Below are 19,993 nucleotides of genomic sequence, written 5' to 3' on the forward strand. Positions count from 1 at the left end.
ATGAACATTTTCTAAATGCCTCACTTCTGATTGAAGAAATATGAAGTCATTATTGTTTTGTTTGATTTCAGGTCAGAAGAAGGAGAGCAGGAATGGAATATCGATGGTTTATCGTAGTGTACTGAAACTTTCTAGAAGTAAAAGGATGGAGGTAGCAATGAAGATACTAAAGCCTGAACATCGAGAAAAGCATTTAAAGGTACTTTCATGATTGATAATTCAAAACATTCTAATAACACCCATTAGCTTTATTGTAACTTTTTTAAATACTAGCCTATGTGGCCGTTCTTTGCACAGGAATTGGTAATTGATTTCACAATTCCTTAATGAATTTATGCGAAGTTACATGCCTGTATTCAAGCCTTTAATACGGCATGTTAAACTGATATTCTTCTATGAAAGCACATGGTAGTAACGTGAAGTACGATAAAGCTGAACAAAGTGGAGCCAGAATGGGGTAGATCACAGAGTTTATTGAACAATACAGTTCCTGGTCCAAAGTTGTGCGTAATTCTCCCTATTTCTCGGTTACATATTGTTGTTCCTCTGAAACCCGGAGTGGCACTTTGGTTGAAGACTCATGAAACCAATCGTTGACGATAACCTCCCTTATTATCTGTTCTATTGAAAAGAGTAAAATGGCTCTTTAATTAAACCATTTAACCCAGCTTGAAATAACATGACAGTGTGCAAAACAGTCCCTTGTTACCCTCCTATCGTAAAGGTGCACACGAGGAACTTTTTAGAAATTGATTTCCATGAAGGCAGGTAGTTCTCCATTAAGATTGGTCATGTATATTTTGTGGGAGGGTAAAATCACTGTTGCAACTTTCTATAAACCACCAAACCAATCCGGGATTTATAAATAATATTGACCTACCCAAGGACAGTTATAAAGTTTTGTAGAAATATATAGAGTAGTTTCCGAGTTACAAGAACTCAACAAACAGACAAATCGAAATAAAGGCTTTAAAAAAAGTCTGCTCAAAGTTAGTCTGAAAAACGGTCCGTTAATGATATCTCCCTTATTAATCCTCATCTCAAAATTATGCACATGAGAAAAAAAGTTTAGAAGTTGATTTCCATTAAGGCAGGTAGATTTCCATTAGGTTGGTTGTGTATGTTTTGTGAGAGTGCAAAATCATGGTTTTGTTTTTTTGTAAACCTCCAGTCAGTTCAAGGATTTAGAAACTATTGACCCTAAAACCTACCCAAGGACGGGTGGATTCTAAATATGAAGTTTGGTAGAAATATATCCAGTATTTTTCAAGTTATAAGAACTCAAACAGACACACAGACAAACAAATAGACTAAGAGACACCAAAGCTAAAAAATATGTAGATGGTCATTATTACACCTGAAACAGATAACTGAATGAAAATTTTGCCAAAATAGTCAATGTACAGACCCACAGTCATTGCTATTTTATTTAAATAGATTAAAGGAAAATGTAATTTTGGCAGTTAATTTTTCAGAAGTCTTTAATTGTTGTCAACAGTTTTTAAGAATTGCAGGCAGATTTAAGGTTGATACAGACAATTTACGGAGCAGAAACTTGGACAATGACAAAGAAGGATGAGAGTCGAATACAGGCAGCCGAAATGAAATTCTTGAGGAGTATGATGCAGAAGAGTAGACAAGACAAAATAAGGAATGAGAAAATCCGGGAAGAAATTGGAGTGGAAAAAATGAATGATAGAATAGAGAAGAGCCGACTAAGATGGTTTGGGCACATAAAGCGAATGAGCGACGAAAGAATGCCAAAAAAGGTGATGGAAATGCAAATCCAAGGAAGGAGAGGTCGTGGACGACCACGATTGAGATGGAAGGATACCATCCAACGCAGCATTATAGAAAGAAACCTGGACTGGGACACAGTGTTGGAGGAGGAGTGGTGGAAAGACCGAAGAAAGTGGAGAGGAACCATATTTGCCCCTACCCGGCTACAGCTGGATAAAGGGAAATGATGATGATGATGATGATGATGATGATGATGATGATGATGATGATGATGATGATGATGATGATGATGATGACAGACAATTGGAAATAATTGAACATTAATTAAGAGAAATGTCAGGGGAAGATGTTCATGATCAAGGTAATACTAGTTCATGTTTTTGTCAAAGACAGAACTATTTCAACAGCACAGTTTATTAAGAACTTTCTTTCTGTGTTCAAGATTACAGGATTGAATCCTAATGCAGTCAGCTGACAATTAAGAGTGCTTAAATGTGAGAAAACCATTTCAGATTTACTAGCATGTTGGAAAGCATATTTTCAGGTCAATGCATATCCAGTCCTTTTTAACATCATCATTGAACTTTTCCTCCATGCCGGGTAGGGTGGTTGTAAATGACCACTCTCCAATACTGTCTGTCCAAAACATTTTGTTGTTCATGACAAATTCCCAACTCTGTCCTCTGCTCTCCACATCTTCCCTCAGTCAGTCTATTCATATTTTTCTTGGTCTTCCAACTGGTCGTCTGCATGTTAGTCTTCTTTCTATATAAGCATGTGGTATTCTTGTGCTATTAATTGTTTTAACATGCCCAAACATTTTAAGTCTGGATGACCTTAGTCTTTCCTCCATAGATTCAGTTAATTCTAGACTTGTTCTTTATATGATCTAGTTGTGTCTTTTGGAGGACAGTTCTAAGAAACTTCATCTCACAAGCTTGAAGCTTGCTTATGTTCTTTGATGTTAGTGTGGATGTCTCCAAGGAATATGTAAGATTGGGAATGAGATGACATGTATTGGGTGATGGAGGAACCTTGGTGTCCTATAGTAAGTTTCTCACAAGACTGGACCCTTTGTTTACTCTGTACAGTACTTGTGGCTCCACCCTGATATTACTGGCCATCATGCTACCTAGATATCGGAATTGGTTTACTACTTCAACCTGTCTGTCATGCACTTTCAGGTTGCAATTTTCATTGCCACAGTTTTCGTTAAGCTCACTTTCATTCCGTACTCTTCAAATGTAGTTTTCCACAAATTAAATTTGCTTTGTACTCCCTCCACTGTGTCAGCCTATATTGTTACATCATCCACAAACACCAAAGCCTGTAGTTCTCCATTTCCTACTCCCTTTAGGTCTTTCAGAATGGTATCCATAACTGCTATGAATGGAAGAGGTGAGAGGGTACTTCCTTGTTGTACTCCCTTGATGGAGTATCCATCTCCAATATGGACACAGCTTCTGCAGTTGGTGTAAAACATTTGAATTTTGCTGATGAGGTACTCAGGTATTCCAAGTTTTCTTAGACTCTTCCGGATTACTGATCCAGGGACATTATTGTATGCTTTTTCAAGGTCCCTAAACACAATAAATAGGTCTTTTCTCTTTCCCAATATTTTTTCTGCCTGCATCTGCAAGGTAAATATCAAATCTATTGTGTTTCTGCCAACCCTAAACCGAAGTTGTTGTTCTTCTAAGATGGGTTCTAGAATACTCGCACTCTGGCTTCAATGATCTTTTCAATAATTCTAAGGCCATAGAAGAGAAGAGTTATACCACTGTAATTTTCACTTTTCCTCTTATTCCCCTTCTTGAACTACCACCCCTTTTGTCCAGTCTTCTTGCACTGGGTTATCATTCTATACTGCTCTAAGGACTCTATACAACCATTGTATCCCATCTATACCAGCAGCTTTAATAATAATAATAATAATAATAATAATAATAATAATAATAATAATAATAATAATAATAATAATAATAATAATAATAATAATCAATGTCGTCGTCATCATCATCATCATCATCATCATCATCATCATCATCATAGAACCCCTCTAGCGTGCCGGGTAGGGTGGTGTTGAACGAGCCTTTACCGTCGTTGTTTGTCCAGAAATGCCTTCTCTCTCACCACTGACTCCCAGTTTCCTCCTCTTTTCTCCATATCATCTCTCAGTTGGTGTAGCCATCTCTTGCTAGGTCTTCCCACTGGCCCTCTTCCTTCAACCATTATTTCTTGGTATGCATGTGGTGTTCTTGTACCAGGCATTCGCTTACATGTCCGTACCATGTCAGCCTCAAAGTCCTTAGCTTCTCTTCTATCAAGTCCACTTCCAGTTCCATTCTGAAGTTGTCTTTCCTTTGTATGTTTTTTGGATGGTAGTTCGTACGAACTTCATTTCACGTGCTTGCAATTTACTATCTTCCCTCTCTTTCAGTGTGCATATTTTTAAACTGTATGTGAGAATGGGCACAAAGTATGACTTATACAGAGTTATCTTAGTTCTCATGGGCACTTTGTTATCCCTAAGTAAAAGTCTTACGAGGTTGTAGAAGTTGGAACTGCTAGACACTCTGTTTACTATTTCTTCATCTGTAGTACCCCTGCTGGAAATCATACTCGTGAGGTATTTGAATACCTGTACACATTAAATGTTTTCATCTTCAAGCTTTATGTGGCAGCCAGTAATTATCCTACTCATTTTCAGTGCAACAGTTTTTGTTGTGCTAACTTTCGTCTGATACTGTTTGAACATTGCTACCCATTCATCCAGCCTAGTTTGTATCTCTGTCTCTTCCCACATGGCTACAGTGTCAGCAAACATCAATGTGTGTAGTTCTCCATCTCGTTCTCTTTTCAGTAATGAATAGCAGGGGTGAGAGTGCGCTCCCTTGTTGGACACCCTGTGTGGTATTAAACCACTCTAAATGGCTATCCCCAACATGCACACAGCTGCACACAGATTTAATGAATTTTGTCGGGTAAACACCAAATGTGTCACCAGAGATCTTTTACGTGCCAACATCGTACGACATGGAGTGTCGAATGGACTTTTTTCTGCCCTTCAAAAATCCGACCACCTCTTCCGGGTTTGAACCCGCTATCTTGGGATCCGGAGGCCGACACTTTACCACTAATCCACAGAGGCAGCTACACAGCTGCTACAGTTGTGGCACAGCATCTGGACCTTGCCTATGAGATATTCAGGTGCTCTCAGTTCTCTGAGGCACTTCCATATGACTGGTCTAGGCACCCTGTCATATGCCCTTTCTAGTTCTAAGAATACTACTCTCTCCTAGTGCTGTTCCATTAACATCCTTAGGGTGAAGATCAGATCTGTTGTTCTTCTTCCAGGACAGGTTCTATCACTGCTGGCAGTCTGGTTTCAATAATTTTTTCCATTATTTTCATATCAACTGTAATTTCATCTACACTAGCTGACTTACTACTTTTCATCTTGTGAAGGCCTTGCTCAACTTCTGCCCATGTAATCGGAATGTCTTTATCTGTTGCTCTTTTACTTTCCTCCCTGTCACATAACTTGTCAGATCCATTAAGGAGACTGTCAAAATACTGTTTCACCTTTTCATATAGGTAAAAATTAAAATATTTATACAGTGTGGCCATCAAATAACTTAAACAATGCACATCGTACTGCTGAAATTTGAATCGGTTAGTAAGCAGCATGGATAACTCAAGAGGGCACCTGGTTCACTAACAACTTTCAGAAAAGATTCTCTTTTGAGAGTTATCTAAAATAGCTTTGGACGAGGTCTATTATTGATTCATCTTCCATAATAATGAACTGACTGGAAACTAGAAACACTAGGGACATTTTTAAATAAATCTATCTCCCTGAGTTTTGCACAGGTACATTGGGGTTTTTAATTTTTAACCATGCAACAAAACCATATGATATTTTCACTCTAGAAGCAAAGAGTGTACTCAAGTGTTTGAATAAACCACAAGCTGAATTCTTGTACTGGAACTTGAATTCCTGCCAGTTTAATTTACTGATATGTCAGTCAGATTTTTAAAATTTTCCAATAGACATATTATCGTTATTTTTTCCTCATAGCGCTCCACAACATTCATGACAATACCTCTCTCCACACTGTGTGTCATGACATCATAATCACATTTTTATCTGAATGATTGCCAGATTTTTGTTTCCTGAAAAAGCAAGGGCACCTGAACTAGCCTCTCGTCCACCTTTCATCTCTCCTTGGTTTGAAATCGCAACTTCAGTCTTTCAGAGTGATTTAAACATGCCTAAAGGGAAGTTTTCAGAGTGTGAAACTGAGGCAATTCATTCAAGAGTTTGGGGAATTGATTTTTATCATTGATGATGTACTTTAAACTCTGTCAAATTAAGGTATCATCTAGAAAGCCTTTTAATATGCAACTGCACTGTGATACCAGTAAGCATCAAAAGTGTTTAACAAGAATTTTAAACATGGAGAACAGGCAGTGTCTGCTTTTTTGAGGGAGCTTCATCATGTTTGTAAAGATCTCTGCAGGATGATGTTTACTTCCAATATTCTTATTTAAAAAAAAAAAAAAAAAGGTAAATAGTGCCAGCTTCAAATCCTTCTTAGAGAAGTATATCAGTCAGCCAGTTCCTAATGAATCAACAACAACAAAAAAAGATCTATCCTCTTGCTATGAAGATGGTTAAAGAAGAAAACATTTACAGTTTTCAACAATAAGATATGGGTTTTGGTGGATAAAACAACTGATGTAGATTGGAGATTCATAGGTAACATTATTATTGGTGTAATGGACCAACTGGGTGAAGTGTTTCATCTAACATGGAAGTTCTGCCATTGCAGTGCTGTTTGGTGATGCTATGAAGCTACTCTGGCCATGGTGTAAAGAGGGTGATGGACACATTCAGTCATGTTCAAGGGTAATGGTTACAATGAGGTACAGATTCATACAGCCCTGCATCCCAGAGGGACGACTAAGCAAAACTCACAGAATGAAGAATACCATCCACAATACCACAGATCAAATTGCCAGGTCCTCTGCAAGCACAATATAAAAACCGTATTTGGCACCATCACAAAAATTGCTCACAGTTTAGGTAATAGCAAGGACAAATTGTCCTCACTATTACACCCTGGGGTGTACAAAATTCCTTGTACTTGTGGCAAGGTATACATTGGCCAAACGTGCGGGTCCATTTTTACTTGTATGAGCACACCCTATCAACAGATCATGTCTACAATCAGGCCGTGAAAGCATCAATCTACATTAAATATTCTACTGTTTGTAACTGAAGCTTCTCCACTCCAAGACCGGGTAAGAATTTTAAAAGGTAAAAATTTGAAGAGTGGCAGAAGAGGTTCAAAGCAACTACTCCAAAGTAGACAGGTTAATTTCTAACGGAATAAAATATACCTGAAAGCTCCATTTCGAGTACAGAAAAAGAAATAGCCCATGCTCTTTCTCCTTAACTTATCCTGACTTGCTGGGGGACATGGCTCGATGGTACTCAGTATTATTACAAAAATTATGATTTATTTGAGAGGGTAGTTCAAGAGTTTGATCCGTTGTGCAAGGTTTGTTTTTTTCTAACAGATTGGTCAGAAATTTGGCATACATAACATCAAGCTTTATTAGAATATCATGATCAGTTATCTGTGTATGATCATTGTTAAACAAACTGAAGATGATTTAAAGTGAGCAAAAGGTGAAGTGGCTGATAACATTAGTGCTGTTGTCTAAAGTAGATATGCTTAGCAAGGTGAGTGACCTCCTTATTAGACATGAAGCAAAATTTGAGGATTTGGAACCAGAATTGTCCCCAGCTGAAATAACTTTATTCAATTTGCTCTCATAACATCATATGATGTTAAGTGAACTTTTTTTCCCAGGTATAAAAACATTTCGTTTGACAACCAAAGATCTTTCCTGTTTGGTAACTTGAAAATGCATGTGATTATCCAGTGAAATTTCATTGAAGTGGAAACTAATGCCAGGTATGGATATTTCATTCTCGTTTTTATAAATAATTTACTGGTTAGACACTAGCCAAGTTCTTCATCACCGGGTGAGTTGGCCGTGCGGTTAAGGGCGCGCAGCTGTAAGTTTGCATCTGGGAGATAATGGGTTCGAGCTCCTCTCTTGGCAGCCCTGAAGATAGTTTTTCCGCCCATCGTCACCATAAGACCTATCTGTGTCGGTGCGACGTAAAGCCAATTAAAGAAAAAGTACTTCATCAATTGCTTTTTAAAAAATACTGTATATATACTTTACTTTTTAGGGTACATAACTTGCTAAAGCTGAAGGCAAAGTGGAACAAAGAACTTTCTGATAGATGATAGAAATAACATACAGAGTGGTCGGGAACAACGTGAACCGGGTATATGAGCGTTACAGGAGTGGTCTTACTGATAAACAATTTGAAAAAATTTCATTATCTCATGCCATTGTCATTTTACCAGCTGCTGAACTTTGCCAATCAGATTGCTTTGCAGGCGAATTCAAATGGGCTTTGTGAGGCGGTGTTGCTAAATATGAACGTAGCTTCAGACCAACTTGAGAGTACCAATTGAAGAAAGAAAATCTTCTCCCGGGGAGGAATTTAAACACGGACTTCTGAGCTGACACGATTGTGCCATAGCTAGTGCGCGATGGTGATGCCGGCTGAAAACCACGGTGTGTTTGTGTTTGGTGCTGATTTTGGCATGGTTGTCAAGCCGGTCTTAAGTTACGTGCAGATTTAGCAACACTGCCTCGCAAAGCCCATTTGAATTCGCCCGTGAAGTGATCTCATTGACTGTCTTCAGAAGCTGATAAAAAGTAACAACAGTGTGAGATATCATATCAATTCTTTTGAATTATTTATCAATATGACCAATCCTCTTAACGCACATATACCCTGTTCACGTTGTTTCTGACCACCTGGTATAACCAGTAATGATTATAAGATGTTAGTTATATGTGAATTAATTAACCATCTTAGTGCCATGCTCTCATGCTGAGAATGTGCAAAGAAAGCCAGGCTGATCAGTAACAGTTTGCAAGTCCCTTTTAAAGTGCCACATAATATACAGTTTTGACTATTTTGACTTTAAACTTGCAGTAAATGTTGAGGATAGTATGTACATACTACTGACAATGATTGTGATACTGTTAAATTTTAAAATACAGTATATGTATTTTTAACATTTTCTCACACGGAAAAAAATTAATATTTCAGACGTAGCAATAACAATAACTCAAAATTCATCTCGCAGATAAAATGTGGTAATCCCTCTGCAATGGCACCTTGCAAATGAATAAACATAGAAAATTGTATAAGTATCTGTTCGGTATTTCCACAAGTGTGCAGTAAAGAACAAATAAAACTATATACTAGGTTTTTGGCAAGGGGGCATTTCAAAGCAGGTGTTTCACAATTTCCAGGTGAGGGCTGGTGTCTAGAATCTTGGCCGATGACAACTTCACAGAAGTCCGGAAATTAATTGGCATTATTACTGTCATTGTTCTGGAGATCATTGCCACTGTCACTACCGGTATCCCTATCAGCATGCGGTCGCCTATTTATGTCATGATCAATGATCGCTACTATCACTCAAAAGATGACCTTCAATTTCCTCCTCATCTTCTGGTGGAGGAATGAAATCTACATCTGAATCAATATAATCCTCACATTAACTTAAATTATTGTCCGTTCTGATACCTACAGCGAGGAGGTTCCAATAAGAACCCCACTGGAGGCCGTAGCTGTTCGTGTTCCGCTGCCTGTCATAACAACAGTGTGTAATGTTTATCTTCCACCCGGCCAGTTTCTTAACATCAATGACGTCACTGATCTTATCGATCAGCTTCCACCTCCCTTTCTCTTGTTGGGCAACTTTAACGCCCATCACCCCATTTGGGGCTCTGAGATGCCTTGCCCCCGGGGAAGAGAGCTGGAAACATTAGTAACAGAACTGGACTTATGTATTTTGAACACAGTTGAACGAACACATTTCAGTGTACGTTACGGCACATATTCTCGCATAGACATAAGTCTATGCAGCCGAACGTTGGTTCCGCTGTTTCAGTGGAACACACATGACGATCTTTGTGACAGTGACCATTTTCCCATCATTCTTACTTTGCTGAACCAAAAATCCGTTGAGGCTCCTCCTCAATGGATTCTTAAACATGCTGACTGGCCAAAGTACACATCACTAGCTGTCTTTAACAACGATATCCGGCGGACCGTCGACGAGGAACTAACTTATATCACACAAGTTATTCTTGCTGCTGCTGAGGAATGCATTCCGTTCTTCTCGGGGGCTCCTCGCCGAAAACTCGTTCCTTGGTGGAACGATGAAATAGCAGCAGCTATCAAAGAACGCCGTCACGCTCATAAACATTACCCTAGACAGCCTACTGTGGCCAACTTGCTAACATTTAAGAAACTCTGCGCTAAGGCGCGAGTTCTTATTCGACAAAGTAAGAAGGCTTCATGGGAATTTCCATTGCAGGCATTGTCGCCACCGACCTTCTCGCGATTGCTAACCATCTCGCTAGTCATTTCGCGGATGTCTCTGGCTTCGGGAATTACCATCCTGATTTCCTTCCTCTGAAGCGGGAGGCAGAACGTCATCACCTTAGTTTTGCCACCCAAGCTTCAGAGGACTACAACGTGCCCTTTACTGAGTGGGAACTCTGCAGTGCCTTAGCGCTTTGCAAGGACACATCTCCTGGACTGGACAACTTCCATAACCAGATGTTGAAACACCTTAGTGATGATAGTCTACTATATCTCCTTCGTGTGTTCAACCGAATCTGGATAGAGGGTGATTTTCCGTCTCAGTGGCGAGAGGGCATAGTCATTCCTGTCCTCAAGCCTGACAAAGATGCTAAGTATGCAGGAAGTTACAGACCGATTTGTCTTACAAACTGCCTGTGTAAGCTATTTGAGAGGATGGTAAATCGCCGACTTGTGTGGTGTCTGGAGAAACAAGGACTCTTGTCTGAGTACCAATGTGGTTTTCAGGCCGCTCGCTCGACTACTGACCACTTGGTACACCTGGAGAGTTCTATCCAGGATGCGTTTCTCCACTAACAGCACTTGGTAGCTGTTTTCTTTGACTTGGAGAAGGCCTACGACGACACCACATGGCGATATGGCATCCTTTCAGTCATGCATCAATGGAGATTCCGAGGTAACTTGCCGGCATTTATTGCAAATTTTTTGTCCCTCCGTCTATTCCGTGTCCGAGTAGGGAGGGCCTATTCGCAATACCACGTTCAAGAAAATGGAGTCCCACAGGGATCGGTCCTTATTGTCACTCTGTTCGCGATTGCCATAAATGGTATTGTCGCTGCTGCTGGCCCAGCCGTAATACCTTCCCTATATGTGGACAATTTTGCTCTGCACTATAGCTCGTGCAGTATGGCAGTCGCAGAGCGACAGTTACAGCAAGCTATTAGGAGGGTGGAGCAGTGGACCTTAGAACATGGCTTTCGGTTTTCCGCTGCAAAGACCTCTGTTGTCCACTTTTGTCGTCAACGTACTCTTCACCCCCATCCTGAGCTTTATTTAGGCAATGTCGTTCTTCCAGTTGTTGACACTTACCGATTTCTTGGGCTCCTTTTTGACAGTAAATTGTTGTGGGAGCCACACGTGCGGCAGTTAAGAGTGCAATACACGAAGAAGCTTAATATCCTGAAGTTTTTTAGCAGCACTTCTTGGGGGGCTGACCGCACGGTGCTCCTACGATTCTATAGGGCACATATTTTATCTTGACTAGACTACGGCAGTGCAGCATATGGTTCAGCAAGACCAAGCGTTCTTGCGAAGCTAAACAGCATCCACCACAGGGGGGGGTTAGGTTGGCGACGGGAGCTTTTCGTACAAGCCCCATAGCTAGCCTGCTCTCTGAGTCTGGTGTGCCGCCTTTACACCTGAGGCGCCAGCAAATGCTTCTTTCGTATGCTGCTAATTTGCAACAGACGCCAGTTCATCCCAGCTATCCTTGCGTATTCAACAATTGCAACCGTTTTCTGTACGCTGCCTGTCATCGAGCAACGCGGGCGTTTGGAATACGCTTGGAGAGCAGTTACAGGTTGTTTAACGTACCTTCGGTTCCTTGCCTTGTCAGACAACCGAGTGGGGTACCTCCTTGGGTAGTACGGCAACCTGAAATAATCCTGGACCTACACACTGGCTCGAAGGAAAACATGGACCCTTCGATTTATCGGAGGCTCTTCCTGTCCGTTGTTGGCCGCTATCCAGGTTCAGTCGTCGTCTACACGGATGGTTCAAGGACAGATATGAAGGTGGGCTGTGAGTTCGTTGTCGACAGTGATAGGTTTCTTTTTGCTCTCTCGGAAACCTGTTGTGTGTACACAGCAGAGCTCTATGCTATCTCTGCAGCTCGCACTGTACAATGAGCGCCGACACTTTCTTGTGTGTACTGACTCCTTGAGTTCGCTTCAGTCTATTGATACCTGTTTCCCTCGGCACCCTCTGGTGCAGCGGATCCAGGACCTGCTGGTCGGGTTTTGGGATGCCGGCACCAGAATCACGTTTCTGTGGCTCCCAAGCCACATGGGCATAGAGGGAAATGAGTTAGCAGATCAGGCTTCCCGTTGCCTTTCAAGGTTCCAGCAAGTGATATTCACTCTCAGCTGCGACATCTGGTTATGTCCCATTGGGAGATGGAGTGGCAGGCCATTCCCCTTCCCAATAAGCTGAGAGCAATAAAAGGAACAACGAAGGTATGGAAGACTTCCCTTCGTGTTTCGCGGAGGGAAGCCGTGGTATTATGTCGCCTTTGGATCGACCATCGTATCGTGACTCACTCGCATCTTTTGAAAGGAGAGCCTCCTCCGGTGTGTACCTCCGGTGACCATCTTACCGTGGTACATATCCTTACGGAGTGTACGGACCTGGTCGATCTTCGTCGTAGTCTTAACCACCCGAGTACCATCTACCCTATCCTGCGTGATGACGAGCAGTCAGCAGACCTCGTCATCCGCTTTATGAGGGATAGTGGTCTGTTTTATCGTTTGTAATGTTGTGTTTTGTGCTAGTGTATTTGTGTCAATTGCGCTTTTATCCTATTGACTTCATTTTAGTTTATGTTGCGCATTTTAATGTGTTATTTTAATGTCTAACGTAAATTATGTATATTCATTTGTACTACCAGGCAATGCCTTATTCCTTTGTCTTCTATATTTTCTCTTATTTTATTCCAAAATAAGGCATTGTGAATTAGATCCACTGATTGTTTTAATCTCATACTCATTTTTCATCACAATTTTTTTAACTCTAGTCAGTGGATATGTTTTAAAATTTTAACTGTCACATATCATGTCGTCCATCTTGTTTCATTAGGGGCCGATGACCTTCAATGTTAGGCCCCTTTAAACAACAAGCATCATCATCATCATCATCAACAACTTAAATTATTCACAGATTCTCCCAAATCATTGTCATCAACAAAATTACTCTTACTACCAGTCACCATTTTGCATAAGTGCCAGTCGTCATATGGCCAGAGAAACGCATGAAGCTCATTGTGTGTAAATAAATTAACTAGTGTGCTGACTGCCAATAAAATTAGAAATTACATTCTTCACTCTATAGAAACAACACGTGAGATGTTGCCTTGTGCCGATCATAAATGTACTAAATGCAGGTAGTAAGGCGCATTGTTCAAATGATAATATATTGTTGCTGGCACTTTATGCACAATTACCTAACAAAATGTATTGTCTGGCTTTCTAAAGGTAATAATAATTTCGTGTGGTTATTTCTAGCCGAGTGCAGCCCTTGTAAGGCAGACCCTCCGATGAGGGTGGGCATTTCTAAAGGTTAAACTTTAAGATAACACTTTTAAGCATAAATTAATTCATCTGTAAAATCAATTCTTGTGGGGGGTATTGAATGCTCTTTAGGTCATATTTGCTAGCACAGTTTTAATGTTTTAGGTCATTAAAATTCACTCACCTACACATTACCATCTACTATTTTCAGCGTTCACTCACAAAAGAATGAGGTGTACCAACAGCTCATTGTTTTCTGTGAACAGAGTACTCTGTGGAACATGTGAATTGCATCTTACTGCCACCTTCTTACCATTCCTTGCTGTGTGGTTCATGTTACGTGATGAAGAGAGTATTGTTCGGTGAGAGGTTCTTAACATAAGAGCTTGCCTCTTTACCAACTAGACCTTCTGTTGAACGCATGACACATATTGGTTTTTGATAGGGTTCTGAAGTAAATTCTTTCCTTGGATATCCTCTAACATCACAAAGGCCATTTCTTGAAACATTGAAAGTACAAAATGCTGTTTAGATCTCTTTTTGGTGAGGCTTTTCATTTCCTTTCTGGGGCTAGAGGCTGAATACCTAAACTATTCGAAAGAAATTATATATACAGTAGAAGCTTTGTTACCTGGCAGTCGATCATCCGGAAAGTCTGTTAACTGAATGATCGATCAAGTGCTTCATTCCAGTTTACTGTGTCTTCAACTGGCAGCAAGAGTTTGAAAATCCTGCACAATTGTACAAGTGATCACCAGATAGTGCGGTGTAACTAACTGTTGCCTCTGCCAATACAGTTTTGTGTGCAGTGTGTTTTGTGTTTGCTCATACGGTTAGGGGCATGCAGCTGTGAGCTTGTATTCAGGAGATAATGGGTTAAAACCCCGCTGAAGATGGCTTTCCGTGGTTTCCCATTTTCACACTAGGCAAATGCTGGGGCCATACCTTAATTAAGGCCACGGCTGCTTCCTTCCCACTCCTAGATCTTTCCTATACTATTGTTGCTATAAGACCATCTGTATCGGTACAATGTAAAGCAACTTGTAAAACAAAATGTTTTGTGTTGTTTCATTCTCGAAACACTATTACACTATCGTGGAAGGAGAAGGTAAGTTAAAAAGAGGAAAAGTGTGGTTTTGACAATAAAAGAAAAAATACTGATGTCATACACTTGGTGAAAACCGTGATAACTGACAATCCCTCAGTCATGGAGGTGGTGGTTAAAACATATTGTAGGGCCGGTGACCTTCGATGTTAGGCTCCTTAAAACAACAAGCATCAAAACATATTGTACTGTATATGTGTCAGTGTTATAATAATGATATTGATGATGTCCTTTGTATTCATTTTAGGTTTTCAAAATCAATTTACATGAGGTAGAGATTAGAATAGAATAATAAAATTTATTTATTACCTACAGGATGTCCCAATTACAGATGATGTGATTGAAAATTAAGTAAAAAATTTAATAATTAATAGGGCCCAGATGTTTATGTAGTAATAGGTTAGAATGCAAACTTACTGAAGCGAGTAACAAGTAGAGTCTACCTGCATGACTGTAGTACTGTGAGGTTTGCATAAACATTAGGGGTTGTAATGGGTGGACTACCGTCGTGCAGGTAGACTCTACTTGTTACTCGCTTCAGTAAGTTTGCTTTCTAACCTATTACTGCATAAACATCCGGGCCCTACAAATTGAATACTGTTTCTTATAAGATGGATGTTTACAGGACTATATGGAGTTGTGTGGCCGATGGGCATTCCTACAGTCAAGTGCTATTGTAAAATTGTATGGCGTGACTCTGTCCAGCCCATTTGCTATGGTGATGGAATACTTGAACTTAGGCCCACTAGATGTATACCTGCAACAACATCGTGCTGACATCAAGCCTGTGGACTTAGTTGAAGCTGGTACTTACTTGGCTACAGCTCTCTGGCACCTGGTCAGTATTCCGTATATAAACATGTCTGTTTAGAAAAATATATATATATTGTTAAGAAGGAAGCCATGCTGTTTAGTTTTGACTTAGTTTATATAATATATATGATATGGTATATGTGATGTGATGTGATGTGATATGATATGATATATGATATGATATGATATGATATGATATGATATGATATGATATGATATGATATGATATGATATGATATGATATGATATGATATGATATGATATGATATGATATGATATGATATGATATGATATGATATGATATGATATGACTTACACTATTACAAGATACAAATTTATAAGACACCAGGTTATACCTCAGAAGGTTTACTAAGCGTGACCTCTTTCCTACATTTTTAGTTTCTTGGGGACGTATTCTTTAATGTGTCTCTTATTGCATTCTCTAGCTTATAATATAATACGGGCAATTGTTTGGTCCGTCCTGTCAATATATTATCAGTTTCTAATTTTGTAGAATGTTTCCAAGACAATTTGTTGCTCTGCCATTTTTGGCTTAGTTATATTTATAATTTCTTCTTTGACCATATGTCTTATATTATTCAAGAGACTTTCCATCATAGGTTGTAACCTCTGTGTTAAATTTTGTGTAATCATGTCTTCTATCCCGGAATCTACACAGACTTTGTGTGTTTGGTCGAGAGATGTCGTCTGAATGTCATGATTACACTGCTGTCCAATAGACACTGTCGATAATATTTGGGTTTCATTAACTTCCTGTGCTGGGCCGGTAGATGTCGCCACCTGTTCCGTAGGTTGACTATCTTCTTCCTCTGTATTCGCTGATTTGTCTATTCCAACCTCATTCTGTTTATTCTTATTCGACTGACATTTATCATCTAGGGCGAACTGCAGTTCCGTGAAAAGGTTTCTAATATCAGTTATGGCTTTATGCATGGTTTCTTTAGCTTCCTTCTTCAGATAACCGCCTTCTTCAGCGATATTCACTAAGCATCTTAGAGCACCTTTGAGACGTGTTTTAGTCTTGTCCGCCATTGTTTTGTGTTTTAAAGTTTTCCATAACAACAAACATTATCAAGAAATGGTCATTTTGTGTGTATGTGTGAAAAATAATGTTATATATTGCCGATATATTATGTAAAGCTGAATAATGTTAGATCTTAAGATATGGAGATATTGATGTATGCTGTAGAAATCGCTGATGAAGGGAATTAGGGTTTCCAAAACATGTACGAGTGAAACATTCTACAAAATTAGAAACTGATAATATATTGACAGGGCGGACCAAACAATCACCCGTATTATATTACATTATATTATATGAACCTAGACAATATGGATCAATTAAGGGACCAAAAATGGTCAAATTTGTCTAATTCTCTAGCTTCTCAAATCCATAGGCCCTAATTTTACAAGAATATCTTTTCACTCTATTTCTTTACCAAGTGAGTTAAAAATGTATTTCCAAGACAAATGAATTATTCCACTAAAATCTGTAGTGGCCCTTAAGTGAATATCAAAGCTTTATATGACGACTTAGGGGAGGTATAACCAATAAAATGTATGATAATTGGGAAAAGTAATATAAATTCACTGCCTTCCTTTATGAACATGTTTAATAAGCTGTTGCAGTGCAGTTTTACTAAGTATATGTGAGTAGAACTTTCTTTAACACCTATGTTCATTGAATTTTGTTTATCAGGAAGAAATGGGTATTGTCCATGGGAAAATTCGTTGCCATAAACTCCTTGTGGCAGCCCACAATGAGAACTCATTCTTGGTCCGGTTGGGAGACCCAGGGCTCCATAAATACTCCACATATGAGTAAGTTACTACTATAAGCAAATTATTTATATTCTCTTTTCCCTTTAAAAAATTTGAGTGCTCTTATAACCAGTGGCACAAAGATGTTTACATTTCATATACTGGAGAATATAACATATGATATGTATCATATCATATGTGATATGATATGGTATTATATGACATATGATATGACTAGCAAGATACCCGTGCTTCGCTACGGTATTATACTGAAATGTATAATTGAATGCTTAACATCTATACAGTAGAACCTCGATTATACGTTCCCTGAAACTACGTTTTCCCATATTATCTGTTCAAATTACGTGGTCCCGCGAGCATTCTAATTAAATCACGTTGTAAAAATCCCGCATTATCCGTTCCTCGAAGAAACAATTTCCCGTATCAACCGTTCAGAAAATTCAGTCTCATCAACGCTAAATCCTCGATCACGCATTTTTCAAGAAACTGTATCTCACGAAAGGACGGCTATGGCATACTTGCGGATCTTGGTGTTAACGTCCAGTCATTTCGGTAATTTGAGGAAGCAGAAAAGCAATAGGTGGTGGTGAACTTGCGTAAGGGACCATCTCAGTATCGCATTCACGTGGTATTGTTTAGAGAATTGAAATCATAAAGCAGAAAGTGTCCACAACAATTGGAAGGAGACAGAGCGCATTTCGACAGCTCTACTTGAAGACAGAACGAGTTTCGTCAAATGTTTGTACTTGCAAAGCGTCTACATCATGTCCAGGGCTAGATGTTTACTTTTGCTTTTGCCGAGTGTATCGGCGAAAAGGTTTTCGGCACTTTCTTCAGGGCACTGTATAGTCACTGAGCTTTCAGGCAGGAATCTAAACTGCTCTTCCTTAAGGAATACAAATTTAGTATTTTAATATTATCATATACGATTACGTTATCGAGACCAGAAGAGATGTTGCACTTTACATATATAAAGCCATGGGAGGTTTTGGGATTGTCTATTACTGCTTTGGTCCTAATGTAAGACGAGGAATTTCACGTTATTGTGTTAAAATGTTAAAACTGCAGTCGTTTTATTCGCGCACGTTACATGTAAAAACCTTTGCATCATTTCGCACTCGTACCGACTTGGACAGCGGAGTGTGTTTTCCAGCTGAGCTCAAGCTCACGAATAACTGTAAATTCGGAAGTTTTGATGATACTTTTTCTCTTTCCAATTTAATTGTGATTAGTGATGGACATAATTGAATATAATGCATTCGAAAACTTGAGAATCGATACTTACATTCGAAACAGTATTCTCGAGTTCAACATAACCTTTAAAAGTCGATGTAGGCCGTAGGCCTAGTTTGCGCGGTACAAGATTTCCACAAACTGACTACAAACAGTATACCGGTGATCAAATTACAATGGAAGATTTAAAGAAAAAGGGATTTCGCCATCATGTTGGGCGCTTTTGTATCCAATGTGCTTTATTTTATTACATTAGAGAATTAAAAAATACTTGTGGTCGATTGTTTGGCTTGATGTTATTAGGTTTTTCGAACAGTTTGACCGATCAAAGTTGCTGAACTGAAAGAAGTTGTCAGAGGAAACCAACAAATTTTCCCCAGTAAAACTGAATGTAAAGTTGCGAGACTTTTAAGTCGCATACCGGTAATTAATGTTTGAAACTGGCCCCGCGGTCGAACTTGCCTGCCTCTCACACGGAGGACCGAGGTTCGATTCCCGGTGAGGTCAGGCATTTTTACCTGGATATGAGGGCTGGTTCCAGGTTCACTCATTCTACGATTACCTTTAATTGAGGCGCTATTTAATGGTGAGATGGCGACCCTGGTCTAGAGAGCCAGGAATAACGGCCGAGAGGATTCGTCACACTGACCATGCGTCACCTCGTAATCTTCAGGCGTTCGGACCGAGCAGCAGTCGCTTGGTAGGTGGAAGGCCCATTGGGGGTGTAGTTTGGTTTTGTTTAGGGGTGTTTGTAAGATTTTAAGTATACATATATCTTTCTTTGTGATGTTTAGCCAAATTGTTCATGGTTCATTCATTCCTGGAATTTCCGTTTTCCCGTCTTGTACGTTTTTTTACGATGGTCCCTCCAAAAACGGAGAATCAAGGTTCCACTGTATATATAATCCCCCAAAATTCGCAATCTGATGGCAAAGTTCCTCCCATTTTTCAATCTTTCTTTTCAGCAATCAATTTCGTACTTCCCGGCCTAGCTCCAGGTATTCCGCCCTGTCAGTTGGGTCCCTAAATCTTTGCCATCTTTTCCTATAAGCATTTTAAATATCGATGAAATCCTTGAGGAGATCTGGCGTGGTGTCATCTTCAATCAATCAATCAATCAATACTGATCTGCATTTAGGGCAGTCGCCCAGGTGGCAGATTCCCTATCTGTTGTTTTCCTAGCCTTTTCCTAAATTATTTCAAAGAAATTGTGAACATCTCCCTTGGTAAGTTATTCCAATCCCTAACTCCCCTTCCTATAAATGAATATTTGCCCCAGTTTGTCCTCTTGAATTCCAACTTTATCTTCATATTGTGATCTTTCCTACTTTTATAAACGCCACTCAAACTTATTCGTCTACTAATGTCATTCCACGCCATCTTTCTCTTCGTCTTCTTTCTCCCAATTCTTCCCAGCCCAAACTTTGCAACATTTTTGTAACGCTACTCTTTTGTTGGAAATCACTCGGAACAAATCGAGCTGCTTTTCTTTGGATTTTTTCCAGTTCTTGAATCAAG

At 39.5% G+C, this 19,993-nt stretch overlaps 1 protein-coding gene across 1 annotated transcript in view; it reads left to right on the plus strand.

The window, feature by feature from the left end:
- hop (tyrosine-protein kinase hopscotch) overlaps positions 1 to 19,993 on the plus strand; it is a 133,696-nt gene that overhangs the window by 41,565 nt on the left and 72,138 nt on the right. The window contains exons 6-8 of the mRNA XM_067146298.2: positions 72 to 199; positions 15,252 to 15,464; positions 17,160 to 17,281. Of these exons, the coding sequence (XP_067002399.1) occupies positions 72 to 199; positions 15,252 to 15,464; positions 17,160 to 17,281 (463 nt within the window). The remainder of the gene's footprint in view (positions 1 to 71; positions 200 to 15,251; positions 15,465 to 17,159; positions 17,282 to 19,993) is intronic.

Source organism: Anabrus simplex, chromosome 4, assembly GCF_040414725.1.
Source record: "Anabrus simplex isolate iqAnaSimp1 chromosome 4, ASM4041472v1, whole genome shotgun sequence".
NCBI lineage: Eukaryota > Metazoa > Arthropoda > Insecta > Orthoptera > Tettigoniidae > Anabrus > Anabrus simplex.